The following is a 26,904-nucleotide window of genomic DNA, read 5'->3' as shown; positions in this document are numbered from 1 at the left end:
CATCTTTAACTTTATGACATTTAGAGATAACTTCACCTTCAACTTGCTTAACTCTTCACAATAGCTGTAATTTTGACCAGGAGTGTCCAAACGTTTACATGTCATTATACATGGGTAGAACAGTAAGCATAAATATACTTAGAGACCTTCAAGTAGTAACTATACTAACATACTAGAGAGGATTGAACTTTTATTTGAATTTGCTACTTAAAAGAAGCTTTAAAAAAAATGTCAATTTGCAGTGAATTGCATTGCTGTGAAGCTTGCAATTGCTTTAAAAAGACATATGTAACGTTCTGAGGTTTCCTAGGACTATATCCAATATATTTCAATCTCTTTAACCACTTCACGACCAATTACATACTGGTACGTCATAGGTCATGTAGGGTTGAGAGTACCTATTTGTACTTGCTATACTCATAACAAGTACTGTCTACTACTCGGATATCCGATCCAAATAGCGTGTGCAATGCAAGTCAATGGGGAAAAACTTGCAAAGTAATGAGTAACCCAAATGCCACACTATTCGTGCGAGTAGCGAATAGTGTAGAATTCCGGTTACGCATTACATTGCGACTTTTCCCCATTGACTTGCATTGTACTCGCTATTCAGAATGAATACGTGAGTTATGAGTATAGCGAGTATGAATAGTTAGGCAGTCAACTCTAAACTCTAGTCATGTACTTCCTTTTGATGCAGGCTTGCACAGTGAGCCCGCAATTTTCCCTGTATGTCGGCTGCTCTGATCAGCCAACATGTGCCTCTAACAGCAGCGGGCAGACCGGAGATCTGCCAGTGGCTGATAACTAATTAAATCTCACTGTCAATCTCTGATAGCAGGATTTAATGCACGCTAGCGGGAAGTGCATCATTCCCTGCTCCCATTGGAAGGACTGTGAACGCCGGCTGCGTGATGGCTTTCATAGGAAGTCAGTATTTCTGCTGTACAGAGCAATGCTGATGCACCGCTCTGTACAGCACAATTGATCTGAAGATCGCAGCCTCAAGTGCCCTAAGGAAACTAATTAGCACAATAAACAGTGGGAAAATAAAAAAAAACGTTTTAAAAATATATGAAAAAAACCCCACAAAATTTCAAAGCAACCCCCTTCTGACCCATTGAAAAAAACAAAAAGAAATTACACATTTGATATTGCCGCATTCAGAATTGTTCAATCAAAATCTAAAGTAAACTAATTTGATCTGTAAAAAGTGTAACAAAATACAACCTCAGAACGTCAGAATTACGTTTTTTCGAACTGTCGCAACATTGTAATACAAAGTAATGACAGGCAACCAAAACACTGCATGTACCCAAAAATGGTATTTGTGAAAACGTCAACTAAAAACGGAAAAAATTAGCCATCACGCAGGTCCAGATCCTAAAAAATAAGAGCGTTACGGGTCTTGGAAAATAGCGACAAAAGTTTTTTTTTTTTTTTTTTTTTACAATTTTCAGATTTGCTATTCAACAAGGGGAGGAGAAAACGAATAATGCCAGGTGGTGAAGATGTTTCAGCACCACTGCTGCTTTTCTTCTTTTATTTCACCGCTGGAGTGGTGCTTTAAACGCAAGTCCCCTGCTCATGTCTTTTACTCCCCTGTCACCTTCTTCATCTTCCAGCGATACTCCATGGCGATTTGTGACCTGCCAGCAGCTCCAGGGTTTCACGGAGTGTGCCAGAGGTTATAAATTAATGTAACGCTACGAGAGCTTTGTTCTGGCTCTCAAAATTACATTGAGCGCTCGTGACATAACTTCTGACTTTCAGGTAGTCTGAAGTTATAGGCACAAGATGGCGCCACAAGACCGGAGCGGTGTCTAAAAAGGATGAGGAGGACAACAGGTCAGTAAAAAAGCTCCACTCCAGCGCTGTTTTAAAAAAAAAAAAAAAAAATAGCTGGAGTGGTTTTAACACAAACCTCACCATAAAACCCGACAGTAACCGATAATAACCGACAGCCAATTTAATATCAGCACATTGACAGATTTTTCATGCGTTCTTTTTTTTTTTTTTAAAGTTACAAAGAGATGCAGAACTTATTCCTCTTAATCATTTGTAATCAGATAAACCATTCTGTGTAGACAACTGACAGTGTTGCTGTCAGAGGAAACATCATCCTCCTGTAACAGACTAATCTGCTATATATTCCATAATGCCCTCTGCTTACTCCCCACTAGTACACTTGCCTGAAGCAGAGGAGGCCAATAGTGATCTGTGTTTGGTAGCACTACTGCCTGGATGGCTGGTGCCAGCGGAGGCTCTACTGCTGCTAGCGGCTTCCACACTCTTAGCTGTGATAATGGATTTTTCTGGTGTATGCAAGGAGAATTATGTGAAAATTTGTAATTCAAATGCAGCAGAACAGATGCCAGATACACCAGATTATTGGTCAATCAAACCGTTTGCCATTGCTGCTGTTGACACCTCTACTGTTTCTCCCGTATCCAATGAAGCTTGCTATTATACAAAGACTTTACTACTACACTCACCTTCAGTGCCACAGTTGTACACCATGAATATAACAAATGGCACTTCCTTGAAATGGAGAATATTGTGTAGATGGAAAGGGGTGCACTTAGTAGGTTCCAAAGCCAAGAAACTAAGTATAGACACAAGGCACTCCCAAAATTCTTGATGCTGTGATTTTATTTATCAGTGGATGTGCATAAATAACGTTTTCGGTCACAGAAGACCTTCATCAGTTGCACATGGGGAGACTGGCTGGTGCTCGTGTCACAGCGCGGTATCCACCGCTGCATGGGGGCACATCCACTGATAAATAAAATCACAGCATCAAGAATTTTGGGAGTGCCTTGTGTCTATACACAGTTGTACACCAGTCAGGCTGGAGTAATTTTTTCAAATTCTTTAGTGCTTTCTCCCTATACCTAAAGCTGTGCGCTAAGAGTTCCTCTGTAGAGATGACAAGGTCCTAAAATGGCTGGCTGCTGCTTTCCCCACCACAACTTTTATAATGGCTTCAATAGTCCCCATTGATTGGTTATACCATGTGCTAGATTAAAGGCATTATTGGGAAGGCTGAATGGCCATGCCTGAGGTCATATAAGCCTTTTGAGGTTGAGGAAATCTTATGCAATGTGTAAAAGGGCACGGGGAAATGTTTTTACATTTTCATGCAAATTGAATTGCAAAGTGCTCAAATTTGCTAAAACCTATGAATTTGCTAAAATTCCATAAGAATTTGATTTGCATTGAATCAATGCACTCATCTCTATAAAGAAGGGAATTTTGTTTACTTACCGTAAATTCCTTTTCTTCTAGCTCCTATTGGGAGACCCAGACAATTGGGTGTATGGCTTCTGCCTCCGGAGGCCACACAAAGTATTACACTCAAAAGTGTAACCCCTCCCCTCTGCCTATACACCCTCCCGTGCATCACGGGCTCCTCCGTTTTGGTGCAAAAGCAGGAAGGAGGAAACTTATAAATTGGTTTAAGGTAAATTCAATCCGAAGGATGTTCGGAGAACTGAAAACCATGAAACAATTGAACATGAACAACATGTGTACACAAAAGAACAACTAGCCCGAAGGGAACAGGGGCGGGTGCTGGGTCTCCCAATAGGAGCTAGAAGAAAAGGAATTTACGGTAAGTAAACAAAATTCCCTTCTTCTTTGTCGCTCCATTGGGAGACCCAGACAATTGGGACGTCCAAAAGCAGTCCCTGGGTGGGTAAAAGAATACCTCGATAACAAGAGCCGACACTACTCCCTCTTACAGGTGGGCCACCGCCGCCTGAAGGACTTGCCTACCTAGACTGGCATCTGCCGAAGCATAGGCATGCACTTGATAGTGCTTTGTGAAAGTGTGCATACTAGACCACGTAGCTGCCTGACACACTTGTAGAGCCGTTGCCTGGTGCCGCAATGCCCAGGACGCCCCCACGGCTCTGGTAGAATGGGCTTTCAGCCCCGAAGGAATCGGAAGCCCCGAAGAATGGTAAGCTTCAAGAATCGGTTCCTTGATCCACCGAGCCAAGGCTGACCTGGAAGCTTGCGAACCCTTACGCTGACCGGCCACAAGGACAAAGAGCGCATCTGAACGGCGCAGGGGCGCTGTGCGAGACACGTAGAATCGGAGTGCTTTCACTAGATCTAATGAGTGCAAATCCTTTTCAAAGCGGTGAATTGGATTAGGGCAAAATGAAGGTAAGGTGATATCCTGATTGAGATGAAAAGGCGATACCACCTTAGGGAGAAATTCCGGAACAGGACGGAGAACCACCTTATCCTGGTGAAAAACCAGGAAGGGGGCTTTGCATGACAGTGCTGCAAGCTCCGACACTCTACGGAGTGAAGTAACTGCTACTAGAAATGCCACTTTCTGCGAAAGACGTGATAAGGAGACATCCCGCAGCGGCTCAAAAGGCGGTTTCTGAAGAGCCGTTAGCACCCTGTTAAGGTCCCAGGGTTCAAGCGGGCGCTTGTAAGGTGGGACTATGTGGCAAACTCCCTGCAGGAACGTGCGGACCTGCGGAAGCTTGGCCAGGCGCTTTTGAAAGAATATTGAGAGTGCCGATACTTGCCCTTTGAGAGAACCAAGTGACAACCCCTTATCCATTCCGGATTGAAGGAAGGAAAGAAAAGTGGGTAAGGCAAAAGGCCAGGGAGGAAAACCTTTATCAGAACACCAGGACAAGAAAATCCGCCAAGACCTGTAATAGATCTTGGCGGACGTCGATTTCCTGGCCTGTCTCATAGTGGCAATGACATCCTGAGACAACCCTGAAGACGCTAGGAGCCAGGACTCAATGGCCACACAGTCAGGTTGAGGGCCGCAGAATTCAGATGGAAAAACGGCCCTTGCGACAGCAAGTCTGGGCGGTCTGGCAGCGCCCACGGCTGACCCACCGTGAGATGCCACAGATCCGGGTACCATGACCGCCTCGGCCAGTCTGGAGCGACGAGAATGGCGCGACGGCAGTCGGACCTGATCTTGCGTAGTACTCTGGGCAGCATTGCCAGAGGAGGAAATACATAAGGCAGTCGAAACTGCGACCAATCCTGAACTAATGTGTCCGCCGCCAGAGCTCTGTGATCTTGAGATCGTGCCATGAAGGCCGGGACCTTGTTGTTGTGCCGTGACGCCATGAGATCGACGTCCGGCGTTCCCCAGCGGCGACAGATCTCTCGAAACACTTCTGGGTGCAGGGACCATTCCCCCGCATCCATTCCCTGACGACTGAGAAAATCTGCTTCCCAGTTTTCTACGCCCGGTATGTGAACTGCGGAGATGGTGGATGCTGTGGCTTCCACCCACTGCAGAATTCGCCGGACTTCTTGGAAGGCTTGACGACTCCGCGTGCCGCCTTGGTGGTTGATGTATGCGACGGCAGTGGCGTTGTACGACTGGATACGGATCTGCCTGCCCTCCAGCAACTGCTGGAAAGCCAATAGGGCCAGATACACTGCCCTTATCTCCAGGACATTGATCTGAAGCGAAGACTCTATCGGAGTCCAGGTTCCCTGAGCCCTGTGATGGAGGAACACCGCTCCCCACCCTGACAGGCTCGCGTCCGTGGTGACCACAGCCCAGGTTGGGGGCAGGAAGGATTTTCCCTGTGATAGAGAAGTGGGAAGAAGCCACCACTGAAGAGACGTCTTTGTTGCAAGGGAAAGAGAGACGTTCCTGTCGAGAGAGTTCGACCTCCTGTCCCATTTGTGGAGAATGTCCCACTGGAGCGGGCGCAGATGGAATTGCGCGAAAGGCACTGCTTCCATCGCTGCCACCATCTTCCCCAGGAAGTGCATGAGGCGTCTCAAGGGGTGTGACTGAGTCTGAATCAGAGATTGCACCCCTGCCTGCAGTGACAGCTGTTTGTCTAGTGGTAGCTTGACTACCGCTGACTGTGTATGAAACTCCATCCCTAGATAAGTCAGAGATTGGGTCGGTGTCAACTTGGATTTTGGGAAGTTGATGAGCCACCCGAACTGCTGGAGGGTCTCCAGAGCGACAGTAAGGCTGTGTTGACACGCCGCCCGAGAAGGTGCCCTGACTAGGAGATCGTCTAAGTAGGGAATCACCGAGTGCCCCTGAGAATGCAGGACCGCCACAACGGATGCCATGACTTTGGTGAAAACCCGTGGGGCTGTCGCCAGGCCGAAGGGCAATGCTACGAACTGAAGGTGTTCGTCCCCGATGGCGAAACGCAAAAAGCGTTGATGTTCTGGTGCGATCGGTACATGGAGATAAGCATCCTTGATGTCGATCGATGCGAGGAAGTCTCCTTGTGACATCGAGGCGATGACCGAGCGGAGAGATTCCATCCGGAATCGTCTGGTGCTCACGTGTTTGTTGAGCAATTTGAGGTCCAGAACGGGACGGAATGATCCGTCTTTCTTTGGCACCACGAATAAGTTGGAGTAAAAACCGCGACCCTGTTCCTGAGTGGGAACGGGGGTCACAACTCCTTCTTTTTTCAGAGCGTCCACTGCTTGAAAAAGTGAGTCTGCCCGCGCGGGGGGCGGGGAGGTTCTGAAGAAACGAGTCGGAGGACGAGAGCTGAACTCTATCCTGTAACCGTGAGACAGGATGTCTCTCACCCATCGGTCTTGAACATGTGGCCACCAGGCGTCGCGAAAGCGGGAGAGCCTGCCACCGACCGAGGATGCGGTTCGGGGATGCCGTGAGTCATGAGGAGGCCGCCTTGGGGGCAGTGCCTCCGGCGGTCTTTTGGGGTCGTGACTTGGACCGCCACGCATAGGAGTTCCTCTGGCCTTTGTCCTGTCTATTGGACGAAGAGGACTGTGGCTTGGCGGAGGGACGAAAGGACCGAAACCTCGATTGTATTTTTCGTTGCTGAGGTCTCTTGGGTTTGGACTGGGGTAAGGAGGAGTCCTTTCCCTTGGATTCCTTAATAATCTCATCCAATCGTTCGCCAAACAATCTCTCGCCAGAAAACGGCAAACCGGTTAAGAACCTCTTGGAAGCCGAGTCTGCCTTCCATTCGCGCAGCCACATGGCCCTGCGGACTGCAACAGAATTAGCGGATGCCACCGCTGTACGGCTAGCAGAGTCTAGGACTGCGTTCATGGCGTAGGAAGAAAACGCCGACGCCTGAGAGGTTAAAGATGCAACCTGCGGGGCAGACGTACGTGTGACCGCATTAATCTCAGCCAGACAAGCTGAGATAGCTTGGAGTGCCCACACGGCTGCAAAAGCCGGGGCAAAAGACGCTCCCGTGGCCTCATAGATGGATTTCACCAGTAGTTCTATCTGCCTGTCAGTGGCATCTTTTAGTGATGAGCCATCTGCAACCGAAACCACAGATCTAGCCGCCAATCTGGAGACTGGGGGATCCACCTTGGGACATTGAGCCCAACCCTTAACTACGTCAGCGGGGAAGGGGTAACGTGTGTCAGTAAGGCGCTTAGTAAAGCGCTTGTCCGGAACAGCTCTGGGCTTCTGGATGGCATCCCTGAAGTTAGAGTGATCAAAAAATGCACTCCGTGTACGTTTGGGAAACCGAAACTGGTGTTTCTCCTGCTGAGAGGCCGACTCCTCTATAGGTGGAGGCGGGGGAGATAGATCCAACACCTGATTGATGGACGAGATAAGATCATTTACTAAGGCGTCCCCTTCAGGTGTATCAAGATTGAGAGCAACATCAGGGTCCGAGCCCTGAGCTGCAACCTCCGCCTCGTCCTCCAGAGAGTCCTCAAGCTGGGAACCCGAGCAGCGTGAGGAAGTCGGGGAAGATTCCAAGCGAGCCCGCTTAGCTGGTCTGGGACTGTGGTCCATGGAGGAGTCCTCCACGTGAGACCTAGGGCCCACCCCGGCCGGGGTGGACCGAGAGGGACCTGGAGGCGCCGATCTAACAGGGTCCGGGGCCTGTGTAAGGACCGGTCTGGACTGCAGGGCTTCCAGCAACTTGGCAGACCATTTGTCCATAGACTGAGCCATGGATCGTGAGAGTGACTCAGAGCTTTTCAGCAAAAACTGCAAACTCTGTCGCTGCCACCTGGACAGTGGAAGCAGGAGGGTCTGCCTGAGCCGAGGGGCCCACTAGTGACCGAGGCTCCGGCTGAGCAAGCGTAACAGGGGCCGAGCATTGCTCACAGTGAGGGTAGGTGGAACCCGCAGGTAACATAGCCCTACAAGAGGTACATGTCGCAAAAAAACCCTGTGCTTTAGTGCCCTTGCTCCTTGTGGACGACATGCTGTTGTGTCCTAGGAGCGTGATCACTGAGGGTATATAGAAAAAAGGGTATACAGCCCGGCCGAACAGAAATAAGTATATATATACGTATCTATACCGGCACCCAGGGGGACCAACACCGAGTGACCGGTGCGGCTTACCGACCGCTAAAAAGCGGGGTGTGTGTGCTCCAGATTCCCTGCCTTGGTCTCCCAGAGCTGCAGAGCTGTTCTCTGTGATTCTCCACCGGCAGAATGTCCGAAAAATGGCTGCCGGAGCTCTCAGGGGAGGAGTGAAGCCGTGGGCGGCGTTAGGAAAAGTGCGGGAATCTGGGGTCCCCACAGTGATCAGTGAGGGGGGAGGGAGCATACAGGATGCCCCGGCCCACACATCCGACGTCAGGTCGGCTGTCCCGCCCCTATCTCTGATAGACAGGCCCGGGAGTTTTGCCACTAGGCCGCGATGAAGCCGGGGACTAAATTTAATACCGCGGCCGACAAGCAGGCGCGGTCGGCGCGGTAGTCCCCGGTCTTCACAATTCAGCAGCCAGTTGCGGCGTCCGGGAACCAGGCGCTCCATACACAGTCCCCATGGGGACACAGAGTACCTCGTGGATGCAGGGCCCTGTACCTGAGGATAGATAAGCTCCTGTCCAGCAGATTCCCTCAGGGGCTGCGGAGGGAGCACGGTCCCAGAACCTGGATGACCGCTTCGGATCCCACTTCTACCAGAGCCCTAAGGGATGGAGAAGGAAACACGGCATGAGGCTCCGGCCGTCGTACCCGCAATGGGTACCTCAACCTTAACAGCACCGCCGACTTAGTGGGGTGAGAAGGGAGCATGCCGGGGGCCCCGTGGGGGCCCTCTTTTCTTCCAACCGATACAATCAGCAGCTGCTGCTGACTAAAATGGAGATGTGTGAGTGGATGTGTGCCTCCTTCCACACAAAGCATAAAACTGAGGAGCCCGTGATGCACGGGAGGGTGTATAGGCAGAGGGGAGGGGTTACACTTTTGAGTGTAATACTTTGTGTGGCCTCCGGAGGCAGAAGCTATACACCCAATTGTCTGGGTCTCCCAATGGAGCGACAAAGAAGAAGGGAATTTTGTTACTTACCGTAAATTCCTTTTCTTCTAGCTCTTATTGGGAGACCCAGACGATTGGGGTATAGCTACTGCCCTCCGGAGGCCACACAAAGCACTACACTAAAAAGTGCAAGGCCCCTCCCCTTCTGGCTATACCCCCCCGTGGTATCACGGGTTCTCCAGTTTTAGTGCCAAAGCAAGAAGGAGGAAGCCAATAACTGGTTTAAACAAATTAACTCCGAATAACGTCGGAGAACTGAAAAAACCGTTCAACATGAACAACATGTGTACCCGCAAACAACAAAAAAATCCCGAAGGACAACAGGGCGGGTGCTGGGTCTCCCAATAAGAGCTAGAAGAAAAGGAATTTACGGTAAGTAACAAAATTCCCTTCTTCTTCGTCGCTCTATTGGGAGACCCAGACGATTGGGACGTCCAAAAGCTGTCCCTGGGTGGGTAAAGAGATACCTCATGTTAGAGCTGCAAAACAGCCCTCCCCTACGGGGATGTCACTGCCGCCTGCAGGACTCTTCTACCTAAGCTGGCATCCGCCGAAGCATAGGTATGCACCTGATAATGCTTGGTGAAAGTGTGCAGACTGGACCAGGTAGCTGCCTGGCACACCTGTTGAGCCGAAGCCTGGTGTCGCAAAGCCCAGGACGCACCCACAGCTCTGGTTGAGTGGGCTTTCAGCCCTGAAGGAACCGGAAGCCCAGCAGAACGGTAGGCTTCCAGAATTGGTTCTTTGATCCATCGAGCCAGGGTGGCTTTAGAAGCCTGCGACCCCTTGCGCTGGCCAGCGACAAGGACAAAAAGTGCATCTGAACGGCGGATAGGCGCCGTGCGAGAAATATAGATTCTGAGTGCTCTCACCAGATCTAGCAAACGTAAGTCTTTCTCATACCGGTGAACCGGCTGAGGACAAAAGGAAGGCAAGGATATATCCTGATTAAGATGAAACGAGGATACGACCTTAGGGAGAAACTCCGGAATGGGGCGCAGCACTACCTTGTCCTGGTGGAACACCAGGAAGGGAGCCTTGGATGACAGAGCTGCCAGCTCAGACACACGCCGAAGCGATGTGATCGCTACGAGAAACGCCACTTTCTGTGACAGGCGAGAAAAGGAAACGTCCTTTAGAGGCTCGAAGGGCGGCTTTTGCAGAGCAACTAGTACTCTGTTCAGATCCCATGGATCTAACGGCCGCTTGTACGGGGGCACAATATGACAGACCCCCTGTAGGAACGTGCGCACCTTAGGAAGACGTGCTAGACGCTTCTGAAAAAACACAGATAGTGCCGAGACTTGCCCTTTAAGGGAGCTGAGCGACAAGCCCTTTTCCAACCCCGATTGCAGGAAGGAAAGAAAGGTGGGCAATGCAAATGGCCAAGGGGATACTCTCTGTGCAGAGCACCAAGATAAGAAAATCTTCCACGTTCTGTGGTAGATCTTAGCAGACGTTGACTTCCTAGCTTGTCTCATTGTGGCTACGACTCCTTGAGATAATCCTGCGGAGGCTAGGATCCAGGACTCAATGGCCACACAGTCAGGTTCAGGGCCGCAGAATTCTGATGGAAAAACGGCCCTTGGGACAGTAAGTCTGGTCGGTCTGGCAGTGACCACGGTCGACCGACCGTGAGATGCCACAGATCCGGATACCACGATCTCCTCGGCCAGTCTGGGGCGACGAGTATGACGCGGCTGCAATCGGATCTGATCTTGCGTAACACTCTGGGCAAGAGTGCCAGAGGTGGGAAGACGTATGGGAGCCGGAACTGCGACCAATCTTGAACTAATGCGTCTGCCGCCAGAGCTCTTTGATCGCGCGACCTCGCCATGAATGCCGGGACCTTGTTGTTGTGCCGGGACGCCATTAGGTCGACGTCCGGCACTCCCCATCGGCGACAGATTTCCTGAAACACGTCCGGGTGAAGGGACCACTCCCCTGCGTCCATGCCCTGGCGACTGAGGAAGTCTGCTTCCCAATTTTCTACGCCTGGGATGTGAACCGCGGATATGGTGGATGCTGTGTCCTCCACCCACATTAGAATGCGCCGGACTTCTTGGAATGCTTGCCGACTGCGCGTCCCTCCTTGGTGGTTGATGTATGCCACCGCTGTGGAGTTGTCCGACTGGATTCGGATCTGCTTTCCTTCCAGCCACTGTTGGAAGGCCAGTAGGGCAAGATACACTGCCCTGATTTCCAGAACATTGATCTGAAGGGTGGACTCCTGCGGAGTCCACGTCCCCTGGGCCCTGTGGTGGAGAAACACTGCTCCCCACCCTGACAGACTCGCATCTGTCGTGACCACTGCCCAGGATGGGGGCAGGAAGGATCTTCCCTGAGACAATGAGGTGGGAAGGAGCCACCATTGTAGAGAGTCCTTGGCCGTCTGGGAAAGAGAGACTTTCCTGTCCAGGGACGTTGACTTCCCGTCCCATTGGCGGAGAATGTCCCATTGAAGTGGGCGCAGATGAAACTGCGCAAAGGGAACTGCTTCCATGGCTGCCACCATCTTCCCGAGGAAGTGCATGAGGCGCCGTAAGGGGTGCGACTGGCCTTGAAGGAGGGATTGCACCCCTGTCTGTAGGGACCGCTGCTTGTTCAGCGGAAGCTTCACTCTCGCTGCTCGAGTATGAAACTCCATGCCAAGATACGTTAGCGACTGTGACGGTGACAGATTCGACTTTGGAAAGTTGATGATCCATCCGAACGTCTGTAGAGTCTCCAGCGTAGCATGTAGACTGAGTTGGCATGCCTCTTGAGAGGGTGCCTTGACAAGTAGATCGTCTAGGTAAGGGATCACCGAGTGTCCCTGAGAGTGCAAGACTGCTACCACCGCCGCCATGACCTTGGTGAAGACCCGGGGGGCTGTCGCCAGACCGAATGGCAGAGCTACGAACTGAAGATGATCGTTTCCTATCACAAAACGTAGAAAACGTTGATGTTCTGTAGCAATTGGCACGTGGAGATAAGCATCTTTGATGTCTATTGAGGCAAGGAAGTCTCCTTGAGACATTGAGGCAACGACAGAGCGGAGGGTTTCCATCCGGAACCGTCTGGCGTGCACATGTTTGTTGAGCAGCTTTAGATCCAGAACAGGACGGAACGAGCCGTCCTTTTTTGGAACCACAAAGAGATTGGAGTAAAACCCTCGCCCTTGTTCCTGAGGCGGTACAGGAACCACTACTCCTTCCGTTCTTAGGGAGTCCACCGCCTGCAGCAGGGCATCTGCTCGGTCTGGATGTGGGGAGGTTCTGAAGAACCGAGCTGGAGGACGAGAACTGAACTCGATTCTGTACCCGCGAGACAAAATGTTTGTCACCCACCGGTCTTTGACCTGTGACATCCAAATGTCGGAAAAGCGGGAGAGCCTGCCCCCAACCGGAGATGCGGAGGGGGGGGGCTGGAAGTCATGAGGTAGCCGCTTTGGAAGCGGTTCCTCCATTTGCTTTCTTGGGGCGTGCGTGAGCCCGCCAGGAATCTGAGACTCTTTGCGTCCTCTGAGTCCCTTTGGACGAGGAGAATTGTGTCTTGCCCGAACCTCGAAAGGACTGAAACCTCTGCTGCCATTTTTTCTGCTGAGGTTTGCTTGATCTGGGCTGGGGTAAGGAAGAGTCTTTACCCTTGGACTGTTTAATGATGTCAGCCAATGGCTCGCCAAACAGTCTATCTCTAGATAAAGGCAAGCTGGTTAAACATTTTTTGGAACCAGCATCTGCTTTCCAGTCCTTTAACCACAAGGCTCTGCGCAAAACTACCGAATTGGCGGACGCCATTGAGGTGCGGCTGGTAGATTCTAGGACCGCATTGATAGCGTAAGACGCAAACGCAGACATCTGCGAGGTAAGGAACGCCACTTGCGGCGCCGCTGGATGTATGATAGCATCCACTTTTGCTAAACCAGCTGAAATAGCTTGGAGTGCCCATACGGCTGCGAATGCTGGAGCAAACGACGCGCCGATAGCTTCATAGACAGATTTTAACCAAAGGTCCATCTGTCTGTCATTGGCATCCTTAAGTGAAGCGCCATCCTCCACTGCAACTATGGATCTAGCTGCAAGTTTGGAAATCGGGGGGTCTACTTTTGGACACTGGGTCCAGCGCTTGACCACATCAGGGGGGAAAGGAAAACGTGTATCCTTAGAACGTTTAGAGAAACGCCTTTCTGGATGAGCGTCGTGTTTCTGGATTGACTCTCTGAAGTCAGAGTGATCCAAGAAAGCACTCAATTTACGCTTGGGATAGAGGAAACGAAACTTCTCCTGCTCTGCAGCTGCCTCCTCTGCAGAAGGAGCTGGGGGAGAAATATCCAACAGTCTATTGATGGCTGAGATAAGATCGTTTACCATGGCGTCCCCATCCGGGGTATCCAGATTGAGAGGGGTTCCAGGATAAAACTCCTGATCACTCTCTTCAGACGCATCACAGGGCGACTGATTGCGCTGAGACCCTGAGCAGTGTGATGACGTTGAGGGTCTTTCCCAGCGAGCTCGCTTAGGGTGGCTGGGGCTATCATCTGAGTCATAGTACTCAGCCTGAGAAGCCGGGGACCCCCTTGTAGTCTGGATTAATTCCAACTGAGGGGGATTAGAGGACAGAGACCTCGCCGTGTCCATAGACTGAGCCCCAGTCATGGATTGCAAAGTTTCAAGGATTTTTGCCATAGTCACAGACATTCCATCAGCAAAAACTGCAAAGTCTGTCCCTGACACCGGGGCAGGACTTACAAGCGTCTCAGCCTGGGTCACTACCCCTCCGGACTCCGGCTGGCGAAGCAGCACCGGATCTGAGCATTGCACACAATGGGGGTCTTTGGAACCTGCTGGTAGAGCAGCCCCACATGCAGCACACGCAGTGTACACAGCCCTAGCCTTGGCAGCCTTGCGTTTTGTGGATGACATGTTGCTGCCTCCTCAGAGCGATCTGGGGTATCCAGCCAGGAAGCGACCTCACAGTGCAAGAAATAAATAAATATATATATCTGGTGACACAGTACACCAATACACACTGAGGCACTAGAGGGGCCAGCTGAAATGCCGCTTACCGCCCGCTTAAGAGCGGGTGTGTGGTCTCCAAAAGCCCCCTAGTCCAGGTCTCCCAGAGCCTTGCGTCCCTCCTCTAGCCAGACTGCATGTAATGGCTGCCGGCGTCCTGGGAGAGGAGGGGGGGCGGGCCCCGGGCGTTCCTGGCTAAGAGCGGGAAGCCTGCTTCCCTCTGTGCCTAGTGAGAGGGCTGGAGCATGTAAATCAGGCTCCAGCCCTCGTCGCTGCTGCGAAACAGCGTCTCTCCCCTACCCTGATTGACAGGGTGGAGGCGGGGAACGAAGCGGAGCTAGGCCGCAAAAGCCGGGGACTGGATTTATAAACGCCGCCGCCGTAAAAGCGCGGTCGGCGTGTCCCCGGCGCACCACAAGTCACAGCAGCGCCGCCCGGTCCAGTGGGGGTCGGCGCTGCGTTCCCACAACACAAAGTCCCCCAGTAAACTGTAGGAACACTAACTCCAACGTTACGGTCCCCGGCGCACTACAACACCCAGCCAGCCCGGAGTGTGTCTGTGCCTGCCGGGGACACAGAGTACCTGTATGATGCAGGGCCTTGTCCCTGATTGTACTCCTGCTCCATATCCATCAGGTGCTATGGGTCTGTGGATGGAGCCCGGCGTCAGAGCTTAGAGGCCGGCAGGATCCCACTTCCACAGAGCCCTACAAGGGGATGTGGAAGGAAAGCAGCATGTGGGGCTCCAGCCTCTGTACCAGCAATAGGTACCTCAACCTTACAACACCATCCACGGGTGAGAAGGGAGCATGCTGGGGGCCCTATATGGGCCCTCTTTTCTTCCATCCGAAATAGTCAGCAGCTACTGCTGACTAAAATCTGTGGAGCTATGCGTGGATGTCTGACCTCCTTCGCACAAAGCTTGAAAACTGGAGAACCCGTGATACCACGGGGGGGTATAGCCAGAAGGGGAGGGGCCTTGCACTTTTTAGTGTAGTGCTTTGTGTGGCCTCCGGAGGGCAGTAGCTATACCCCAATCGTCTGGGTCTCCCAATAGAGCGACGAAGAAATAGATATTATACATCTCTTTAATAGGACCTTTCTTTTTTCAGGCTGGCCGGAGATTAGCTGAACGATCTGCAAGGAGTCTTTTCGTTCACCCTATATTTGTGACAGTTCCATCGAGCTAATCCTTAAAGGGGTTTCTCCATGAACAAAGTTAATTTTAATCAATAGATCTTGGGATAATAATAAGTTCAACAATTGGATGTTTAAAAAAAAAAAAAAAAAAAGAAGGGAATTTTGTTACTTACCGTAAATTCCTTTTCTTCTAGCTCTTATTGGGAGACCCAGACGATTGGGGTATAGCTACTGCCCTCTGGAGGCCACACAAAGCACTACATTAAAAGTGCAAGGCCCCTCCCCCTCTGGCTATACCCCCCCCGTGGTATCACGGGTTCTCCAGTTTTAGTGCCAAAGCAAGAAGGAGGAAGCCAATAACTGGTTTAAACAAATTAACTCCGAATAACATCGGAGAACTGAAAAACCGTTCAACATGAACAACATGTGTACCCGCAAACAACAAAAAAACATCCCGAAGGACAACAGGGCGGGTGCTGGGTCTCCCAATAAGAGCTAGAAGAAAAGGAATTTACGGTAAGTAACAAAATTCCCTTCTTCTTCAGCGCTCTATTGGGAGACCCAGACGATTGGGACGTCCAAAAGCTGTCCCTGGGTGGGTAAAGAAATACCTCATGTTAGAGCTGCAAAACAGCCCTCCCCTACGGGGGTGTCACTGCCGCCTGCAGGACTCTTCTACCTAAGCTGGCATCCGCCGAAGCATAGGTATGCACCTGATAATGCTTGGTGAAAGTGTGCAGACTGGACCAGGTAGCTGCCTGGCACACCTGTTGAGCCGAAGCCTGGTGACGTAATGCCCAGGACGCACCCACGGCTCTGGTTGAGTGGGCTTTTAGCCCTGAAGGAACCGGAAGCCCCGCAGAACGGTAGGCCTCTAGAATTGGTTCTTTGATCCATCGAGCCAGGGTGGCTTTAGAAGCCTGCAACCCCTTGCGCGGACCAGCGACAAGGACAAAAAGTGCATCGGCACGGCGCATGGGCGCCGTGCGGGAAATGTAGATTCTGAGTGCTCTCACCAGATCTAGCAAACGTAAGTCCTTTTCATACCGGTGAACCGGATGAGGACAAAACGAAGGCAAGGATATATCCTGATTAAGATGAAAAGAGGATACGACTTTAGGGAGAAACTCCGGAATAGGGCGCAGCACTACCTTGTCCTGGTGGAACACCAGGAAGGGAGCCTTGGATGACAGAGCTGCCAGCTCAGACACTCGCCGAAGCGATGTGATCGCAACAAGAAACGCCACTTTCTGTGACAGCCGAGAAAAGGAAACTTCCTTCAGAGGCTCGAAGGGCGGCTTCTGGAGAGCAACTAGTACCCTGTTCAGATCCCATGGATCTAACGGCCGCTTGTACGGGGGCACAATATGACAGACCCCCTGCAGGAACGTGCGCACCTTAGAAAGACGTGCTAGACGCTTCTGAAAAAACACGGATAGTGCCGAAACTTGCCCTTTAAGGGAGCTGAGCGACAAGCCCTTTTCTAACCCCGATTGCAGGAAGGAAAGAAACTTGGGCAATGCAAATGGCCAGGGAGACACTCCCTGAGCAGAGCACCAGGATAAGAAAATCTTCCACGTTCTGTGGTAGATCTTAGCCGAATTCGACTTTCTAGCTTGTCTCATTGTGGCAACGACTCCTTGAGATAATCCTGCAGATGCTAGGATCCAGGACTCAATGGCCACACAGTCAGGTTCAGGGCCGCAGAATTCTGATGGAAAAACGGCCCTTGGGACAGTAAGTCTGGTCGGTCTGGCAGTGACCACGGTCGACCGATCGTGAGATGCCACAGATCCGGATACCACGACCTCCTCGGCCAGTCTGGAGCGACGAGTATGATGCGGCTGCACTCGGATCTGATCTTGCGTAGCACTCTGGGCAAGAGCGCCAGAGGCGGAAACACGTATGGGAGCTGAAACTGCGACCAATCTTGAACCAAGGCGTCTGCCGCCAGAGCTCTTTGATCGCGCGACCTCGCCATGAATGCCGGGACCTTGTTGTTGTGCCGGGATGCCATTAGGTCGACGTCCGGCACTCCCCAGCGGCGACAGATTTCCTGAAACACGTCCGGGTGAAGGGACCATTCCCCTGCGTCCATGCCCTGGCGACTGAGGAAGTCTGCTTCCCAGTTTTCTACGCCTGGGATGTGAACCGCGGATATGGTGGATGCTCTGTCCTCCACCCACATTAGAATGCGCCGTACTTCTTGGAAGGCTTGCCGACTGCGCGTCCCTCCTTGGTGGTTGATGTATGCCACCGCTGTGGAGTTGTCCGATTGGATTCGGATCTGCTTTCCTTCCAGCCACTGTTGGAAGGCCAGTAGAGCAAGATACACTGCTCTGATCTCCAGAACATTGATCTGAAGGGTGGACTCCTGCGGAGTCCACGTCCCCTGAGCCCTGTGGTGGAGAAATACTGCTCCCCACCCTGACAGACTCGCATCTGTCGTGACTACTGCCCAGGATGGGGGCAGGAAGGATCTTCCCTGAGACAATGAGGTGGGAAGGAGCCACCATTGTAGGGAGTCCTTGGCCGTCTGGGAAAGCGAGACTTTCCTGTCCAGGGACGTTGACTTCCCGTCCCATTGGCGGAGAATGTCCCATTGAAGTGGGCGCAGATGAAACTGCGCAAAGGGAACTGCTTCCATGGCTGCCACCATCTTCCCTAGGAAATGCATGAGGCGCCGCAAGGGATGCAACTGGCCCTGCAGAAGAGATTGCACCCCTGTCTGTAGTGACCGCTGCTTGTTCAGCGGAAGCTTCACTATCGCTGCTAGAGTATGAAACTCCATGCCAAGATACGTTAGTGATTGAGTCGGTGATAGGATCGACTTTGGAAAGTTGATGATCCATCCGAAAGACTGTAGGGTCTCCAGCGTAGCATTCAGGCTGTGCTGACATGCCTCTTGAGAGGGAGCTTTGACCAATAAATCGTCTAGGTAAGGGATCACCGAGTGTCCCTGAGAGTGCAAGACTGCTACCACCGCCGCCATGACCTTGGTGAAGACCCCCAAATGGCAGAGCTACGAACTGAAAATGGTCGTCTCCTATCACAAAACGTAGAAAACGTTGATGTTCTGTAGCAATTGGCACGTGGAGATAAGCATCTTTGATGTCTATTGAGGCAAGGAAGTCTCCTCTGGACATTGAGGCAATGACAGAACGCAGGGTTTCCATCCGGAACTTCCTGGCGTGCACATGTTTGTTGAGCCGTTTTAGGTCCAGAACAGGACGGAACGAGCCGTCCTTTTTTGGAACCACAAAGAGATTGGAGTAAAACCCTTGCCCTTGTTCCTGAGGAGGGACTGGGATCACCACTCCTTCCGCTCTTAGGGAGCCCACCGCCTGCAGCAGAGCATCTGCTCGATCTGGATGTGGGGAGGTTCTGAAGAACCGAGCTGGAGGACGAGAATTGAACTCGATTCTGTACCCGCGAGACAAAATGTCCGTCACCCACCGGTCTTTGACCTGTGACATCCAAATGCCGGAAAAGCGGGAGAGCCTGCCCCCGACCGGCGATGCGGAGGGAGGGGGCTGGAAGTCATGAGGTAGCCGCTTTGGAAGCGGTACCTCCATTTGCCTTCTTGGGGCGCGTGTGAGCCCGCCACGAATCTGAGTTTCTTTGCGTCCTCTGAGTCCCTTTGGACGAGGTAAATGGTGTCTTGCCCGAACCTCGAAAGGACTGAAACCTCTGCTGCCACTTTTTCTGCTGAGGTTTGGTTGTTCTGGGTTGTGGTAAAGAGGAGTCTTTACCCTTAGACTGCTTAATGATATCAGCCAATGGCTCGCCAAACAGTCTATCTCTAGATAAAGGCAAACTGGTTAAACATTTTTTGGAACCAGCATCTGCCTTCCAGTCCTTTAACCACAAGGCTCTGCGCAAAACTACCGAATTGGCGGACGCCATTGAGGTGCGACTGGTAGATTCTAGGACCGCATTGATAGCGTAAGACGCAAACGCCGACATCTGCGTGGTAAGGTGCGCCACTTGCGGCACTGTTGGATGTATGATAGCATCCACTTTTGCTAAGCCAGCTGAAATAGCCTGGAGTGCCCATACGGCTGCGAATGCCGGAGCAAACGACGCGCCGATAGCTTCATAGACAGATTTTAACCAAAGGTCCATCTGTCTGTCATTGGCATCTTTAAGTGAAGCGCCATCCTCCACTGCAACTATGGACCTAGCTGCGAGTTTGGAAATCGGGGGGTCTACCTTTGGACACTGTGTCCAGCGCTTGACCACCTCAGGGGGGAAAGGGAAACGCGTATCTTTAGATCGTTTAGAGAAACGCCTTTCTGGGTGAGCGTCGTGCTTCTGGATTGATTCTCTGAAGTCAGCGTGATCCAACAAAGCACTCAATTTACGCTTGGGATAAAGGAAACGAAACTTCTCCTGCTCCGCAGCCGCCTCTTCTGCTGAAGGGGCTGGGGGAGAAATATCCAACAGCCTATTGATGGCTGAGATAAGGTCGTTTACCATGGCATCCCCATCAGGGGTATCCAGGTTGAGAGGGGTTCCAGGAATGGATTCCTGATCACTCTCATCAGACACATCACAGGGAGACTGATTGCGCTGAGACCCTGAGCAGTGTGATGACGTCGAGGGTCTTTCCCAGCGAGCTCGCTTAGGGTGGCTGGGGCTATCATCTGAGTCATAATCCTCGGCCTGTGAAGCCGGGGACTCCCCTGTGGGCTGGATTAATTCCAAGTGAGGGGGACCTGAGGACAGAGGCCTCGCCGTGCCCAAAGACTGAGCCCCATGCATAGATTGCAAGGTTTCAAGGATTTTTGCCATAGAGACAGACATATTATCAGCAAAAACTGCAAAGTCTGTCCCTGTCACCGGGGCAGGACTTACAGGCGTCTCAGCCTGGGTCACTCTCCCTCCTGACTCCGGCTGGCGAAGCAGCACCGGGTCGGAGCATTGCACACAATGGGGGTCATCGGAGCCTGCTGGTAGATTAGCCCCACATGCAGCACACGCAGTATACACAGCCCTAGCCTTGGCAGCCTTGCGTTTTGAGGATGGCATGTTGTTGCTTCCACAGAGTGATCTGGGAGATGCAGCCAGAAGCGACCTTACAGTGCAAGAAATACAATATTTCTATATCCTACACAGTACACCAATACACCGTGAGGCACTAGAGGGACCAGCACAGAAAAATCGCTTACCGCCCGCTTAAAAAGCGGGTGTGTGGTCGCCAGATAGCCCCTAGTCCAGGTCTCCCAGAGCCTTGCGTCCTTCCTCCAGCCAGACTGCATGTAATGGCTGCCGGCGTCCTGAGAGAGAAGGGGGGCGGGCCCTGGGCGTTCCTGGCTAAGAGCGGGAAGCCTGCTTCCCTCTGTGCCTAGTGTGAGGGCTGGAGCATGTAAATCAGGCTCCAGCCCTCGTCGCTGCTAGCGAACAGCGTCTCTCCCCTACCCTGAATGACAGGGTGGGGGCGGGAACGATCGGAGCTGCCGGCGTCCTAGGCCCAAAAAGCCGGGGACTCAATTTATAACCGCCGCCGCCGTAAAAGCGCGGACGGCGGATCCCCGGCGCACCACAAGTCACAGCAGCGCCGCCCGGTCCAGAGGGGGTCGGCGCTGCGTTCCCATACACAAACAATCCCCCAGTAATCTGTAGGGACACTAGCTCCAACGTTGCGGTCCCCGGCGCACTACAACACCCAGCCAGCCCGGAGTGTGTCTGTGCCTGCCGGGGACACAGAGTACCTGTATGATGCAGGGCCTGTCCCTGATCGTACTCCTGCTCCGTCTCCATCAGGTTCTAATGGGTCTGTGGATGGAGCCCGGCGTCAGAGCTGAGAGGCCGGCAGGATCCCACTTCCACAGAGCCCTACCAGGGGATGTGGAAGGAAAACAGCATGTCAGGCTCCAGCCCTGTACCAGCAATAGGTACCTCAACCTTACAACACCATCCAGGGGTGAGAAGGGAGCATGCTGGGGACACTATATGTGTCCTCTTTTCTTCCATCCGAAATAGTCAGCAGCTACTGCTGACTAAAATCTGTGGAGCTATGCATGGAATGTCTGACCTCCTTCGCACACAAAGCTAAAACTGGAGAACCCGTGATACCACGGGGGGGGGGTATAGCCAGAGGGGGAGGGGCCTTGCACTTTTAATGTAGTGCTTTGTGTGGCCTCCAGAGGGCAGTAGCTATACCCCAATCGTCTGGGTCTCCCAATAGAGCGCTGAAGAAAATATTATATTCCTGTACCAAGATAATCTTATATATGTGCCCCTGCTATGTGCTGTGTAATGGCTGTGTGACTGTAAAGGTACATGGTCTGATCATACCACATCTGCAATATGGATTGAACTTCAACCAATGGGGCGCGGTCATCTTTGCTTATGGTATGTCTGCATCAAGTAATCCCTGCTGATTGTGTTGTTATACACAGGCAGTCCTTTTCTTTGACCAAGGTGCTGTGGACTTTTTTTTTTTTTCCATACAGGTACATGGTCTGATCATATCACATCTCCTGAGACAGGGATTAAAGCATGGGATTGCAAATAATTCTTTGAGGTAAAACATTTAAAAAATAAACAGGTAGGGTAATGTTTTACCTCACAAAAAGAACCTATGCTGTAATGTCTGTATACTCTTTTTTTACCTTCCTCTCCTCCCCAGGAGATGTGGTATAATCAGATCAGGCCCCTATACGGTCAGACACGGCCTTTACACAGTACATTGCAGGGGCACAAATATAAGATTATCTCAGCACAGGAACATTCTTTTTAAACACATCCAATTGTGGAATTTATTATTATTCCAAGATCTGTTGATTAAAATGAACTTTTAAATTAACTTTGTGGGAAATCCCCTTTAAGGTTTTCTCTACAAGAACTCCTACTAATCTCTAAATGAAGGGGTTGCAGCATTATTAAAGCAAACCAATAAGTAGCCCTTCTGTTAAAATTCTTTCATACCGCTGGCCTACTATAAATGCAAAAACCCTTTTCTTGCTGTCTTCATCTTAGCAATTCAAGTCTCTACATTGAGATCCCTGAAGATCTGCAAGTTCTCTTCAGAAGAGGTATTTGCTAGCAGTATGCTGTAACTTACCACATAGGGAAATGCTCTCCAAGCAGAGTTTGCACAATTGTTAATATTCTTTACACATTTTCTCGCTCACCTTGAGACTCCAGCTCTGCTTCATCTACAGCTTCCCATTTAGATGGTGCAACTTTAAAAATTGGCTCGTCCTTTTTTTCATCACCAATATCCACTTTAAGAGAAAACATGAAAACCAATGTAACAAGGTCAGGAAATACAGAGCACAATGTGAAAACTAGTAACATACAGTTACAATGTGTTAAACATAAAATAACATCCTTACAAGGAAGGCCATCCAAGTCATCATCAAGAGATTTCAATGGTACACCATCCAAGTCATCAAGTGTGACACTATCAATGAGAATGCCATCAACATCCTCCAGTGGAGCACCATCTAATTCTTCCTCAATTGGTGCCCCATCCAAGTCATCAACTATTTCCTATGGGCATAAAATGGAAATTTTTAAGCATTTTTGGTAAGAAATGTTGCCCCCTCTCAATGCATTGGGCTGTACTCACCTCGGGTTCTTTTTCTTCAATATTTACAAGACCGAGGAATATGTTTTGAAGTTTGATCAAAAGGGCTCGGGATAAATTGTCCAGTCTTCCCAGGCACGGAAACAGGCCATAACACGTTGCTAAAGAGAAAAATGCACAGAATAAAATGCAGACTATTGGATAACGCATGAGCAGTCATAGATCGAATGCTAACATTGATCAAATTTAATAGTGTTTGGGCCTTTCCTATATCACTAATCCAAGGAAAAAACGGATTTTTGTGTACTCACCTTAAAATAGTTTTCTCTTAGCCATCATTGGGGGACACAGGACCATGGGTGTTATGCTGCCTATCCATAGGAGGACACTAAGTAGATGCAAAAGCATAGCTCCTCCTCTGCAGTATACACCCCCTGGCCGGGCCAGGCAATCTCAGTTTTAGTACACAAGCAGTAGGAGAAAAAAACCAGTAAAAACTTCTCAACAGAGGAACATGAGAAAAGAAGAGTCATAACCAAATAAGGTACTGAGAGAACCAAGGCCCAACAGGGCAACAGGGTGGGTGCTGTGTCCTCCAATGATGGCTAAGAGAAAACGATTTTACGGTGAGTACACAAAAATCCGTTTTTCTCTGACGCTTCATTGGGGGACACAGGACCATGGGACGTCCTAAAGCAGTCCATGGGTGGGTAAACAATAAACAACGCAACCCAAGGACTAGGAATCAGTCCCAGATAGCCAGGAGCGCCTACTGAGATAGGTATTCCACTATTGTTTGCAGAATTTTCCTACCTAGGTTCGCCTCAGCCGAAGTCTGGGTATGGATTAAGTAATGCTTTGAAACAGTATGTAGGCAAGACCAGGTCGCAGCCTTACACCTCTGTTCCACTGAAGGCTGATGCCTAATGGCCCAAGGGGCGCCAACTGCTTGCGTGGAATAAGTCCGCAGCCCACTAGGAATGGGCTTAAGTTGCAAGCGGTAGACTTCCTGGATCGCAGAGCGAATCCAGCGAGCTAGCGTTGCCTATGAAGCTGCCTGTCCTTTCTTAGGCCTTTCAGGAATGATGAACAAGGAGTCCATGTTTCTAAAGGGGCTGTCCTGGGTACGTAATATCTGAGAGTCCTCACAAGATCTAGCGAATGTAGAAACCTTTCCACCCTATGGACTGGGTGTGGACAAAGAGGAAGTCAGAACAATGTCCTCATTCATATGAAACGGGGAAATAACCATCGGAAGAAAATCCGGAAGGGGGCGTAGAACCACCTTGTCCTGATGAAAGATCAGAAAGGGTTCGCGGCAAGAGAGTGATGCCAGTTCCGAAACTTGTCTGATGGACGTAATCGCCACTAAGAATGTTACCTCCCAGGAGAGAAGAGCAAGAGAAGATTCCTTAAGAGGTTCAAAAGGGGACCTCTGGATACCGTCAAAAACGAGATTGAGGTCCCATGGGTCCAGCGACCGTTTATACAGGGAAACTAGATGGGAAACACCCTTGGAGGACAGTCTTGACTTGCGGATTGCAAGCTAGGCGGTATTGATAGAATATTGAGAGAGATGAAACCTGCCCCTTAAGGGAGCTGAGGGCCAACCCCTTTTGCAACCTGACTGCAAAAAAAAAAATCAAGTATTGTGGGGATCGCCAGAGGCATAGGTTGGACATTAGATTCCCTGCACTGGAAAGAAGGGAATTTTGTTTACTTACCGTAAATTCCTTTTCTTCTAGCTCCTATTGGGAGACCCAGACAATTGGGTGTATAGCTTCTGCCTCCGGAGGCCACACAAAGTATTACACTCAAAAGTGTAACCCCTCCCCTCTGCCTATACACCCTCCCGTGAATCACGGGCTCCTCAGTTTTGGTGCAAAAGCAGGAAGGAGGAAACTTATAAATTGGTCTGGGGTAAATTCAATCCGAAGGATGTTCGGAGAACTGAAACCATAACCAAAAGAACAATTCAACATGAACAACATGTGTACACAAAAGAACAACCAGCCCGAAGGGAACAGGGACGGGTGCTGGGTCTCCCAATAGGAGCTAGAAGAAAAGGAATTTACGGTAAGTAAACAAAATTCCCTTCTTCTTTGTCGCTCCATTGGGAGACCCAGACAATTGGGACGTCCAAAAGCAGTCCCTGGGTGGGTAAAAGAATACCTCAATAAAAGAGCCGAAAACGGCCTCTTCCTACAGGTGGGCAATCGCCGCCTGAAGGACTCGCCTACCTAGACTGGCATCTGCCGAAGCATAGGTATGCACTTGATAGTGTTTTGTGAAGGTGTGCAGACTAGACCAGGTAGCTGCCTGACACACCTGCTGAGCCGTAGCCCGGTGTCGCAATGCCCAGGACGCACCCACGGCTCTGGTAGAATGGGCTTTCAGCCCCGAAGGAAGAGGAAGCCCCGAATAACGGTAGGCTTCAAGAATCGGTTCCTTGATCCACCGAGCCAAAGTTGACTTTGAAGCCTGCGAACCCTTACGCTGGCCAGCGACCAGGACAAAGAGCGCATCTGAACGGCGCAGGGGCGCCGTGCGAGACACGTAGAGCCGGAGTGCTCTCACTAGATCTAATGAATGCAAATCCTTTTCACATTGGTGAACTGGATGAGGGCAAAATGACGGTAAGGAGATATCCTGATTGAGATGAAAAGGAGATACCACCTTAGGGAGAAATTCCGGGACAGGACGCAGAACCACCTTATCCTGGTGAAAAAAACAGGAAGGGGGCTTTGCATGACAGCGCTGCAAGCTCCGACACTCTTCGGAGTGAGGTAATTGCCACAAGAAATGCCACCTTCTGCGAAAGACGTGATAAAGAGACATCCCGCAGCGGTTCGAAAGGTGGTTTCTGAAGAGCCATTAGCACCCTGTTAAGGTCCCAGGGTTCCAGCGGACGCTTGTAAGGTGGGACTATGTGGCAAACTCCCTGCAGGAACATGCGGACCTGCGGAAGCCTTGCCAGGCGCTTTTGAAAAAATACTGAGAGCGCCGATACTTGTCCCTTGAGAGAGCCCAGTGACAAACCCTTGTCCATTCCGGATTGAAGGAATGAAAGAAAAATGGGTAAGGCAAAAGGCCAGGGAGTAAAACCCTTATCAGAGCACCAGGACAAGAAGATCCGCCACGACCTGTAATAGATCTTGGCGGACGTTGGTTTCCTGGCCTGTCTCATAGTGGCAATGACATCCTGAGATAACCCCGCCGACGCTAGGAGCCAGGACTCAATGGCCACACAGTCAGGTTGAGGGCTGCAGAATTCAGATGGAAAAACGGCCCTTGTGACAGCAGGTCTGTGCGGTCTGGAAGCGCCCACGGCTGACCCACCGTGAGATGCCACAGATCCGGGTACCACGACCGCCTCGGCCAATCTGGAGCGACGAGAATGGTGCGACGACAGTCGGATCTGATCTTGCGTAACACTCTGGGCAACATCGCCAGAGGAGGAAACACATAAGGGAGTCGAAACTGCGACCAATCCTGAACTAACGCGTCCGCCGCCAGAGCTCTGTGATCTTGAGACCGTGCCATGAAGGCCGGGACCTTGTTGTTGTGCCGTGACGCCATGAGATCGACGTCCGGCGTTCCCCAGCGGCGACAGATCTCTCGAAACACGTCTGGGTGAAGAGACCATTCCCCCGCATCCATGCCCTGACGACTGAGAAAATCTGCTTCCCAGTTTTCTACGCCCGGGATGTGAACTGCGGAGATGGTGGAGGCTGTGGCTTCCGCCCACAGCAGAATCCGCCGGACTTCCTGGAAGGCTTGACGGCTGCGCGTGCCGCCCTGGTGGTTGATGTACGCGACCGCCGTGGCGTTGTCCGACTGTATGCGGATCTGCCTGCCTTCCAGCCACCGATGGAACGCCAATAGGGCTAGATACACTGCCCTTATCTCCAGAACATTGATCTGAAGGGAAGACTATCGGAGTCCAGGTTCCCTGAGCCCTGTGGTGGAGAAAAACCGCTCC

At 51.1% G+C, this 26,904-nt stretch overlaps 1 protein-coding gene across 1 annotated transcript in view; it reads right to left on the bottom strand.

Annotated features, from left to right (window-relative positions):
- U2SURP (U2 snRNP associated SURP domain containing) overlaps nucleotides 1-26,904 on the bottom strand; it is a 214,043-nt gene that overhangs the window by 46,575 nt on the left and 140,564 nt on the right. The window contains 5 exon segments of the mRNA XM_075340786.1: nucleotides 2,193-2,315; nucleotides 22,525-22,617; nucleotides 22,729-22,885; nucleotides 22,965-23,023; nucleotides 23,026-23,083. Coding sequence (XP_075196901.1) covers nucleotides 2,193-2,315; nucleotides 22,525-22,617; nucleotides 22,729-22,885; nucleotides 22,965-23,023; nucleotides 23,026-23,083 — 490 coding nt within the window.

The sequence above is a fragment of the Anomaloglossus baeobatrachus genome, chromosome 3, assembly GCF_048569485.1.
Source record: "Anomaloglossus baeobatrachus isolate aAnoBae1 chromosome 3, aAnoBae1.hap1, whole genome shotgun sequence".
Classification (NCBI taxonomy): Eukaryota; Metazoa; Chordata; class Amphibia; order Anura; family Aromobatidae; genus Anomaloglossus; species Anomaloglossus baeobatrachus.
This window is presented reverse-complemented; position numbering and strand designations above follow the sequence as displayed.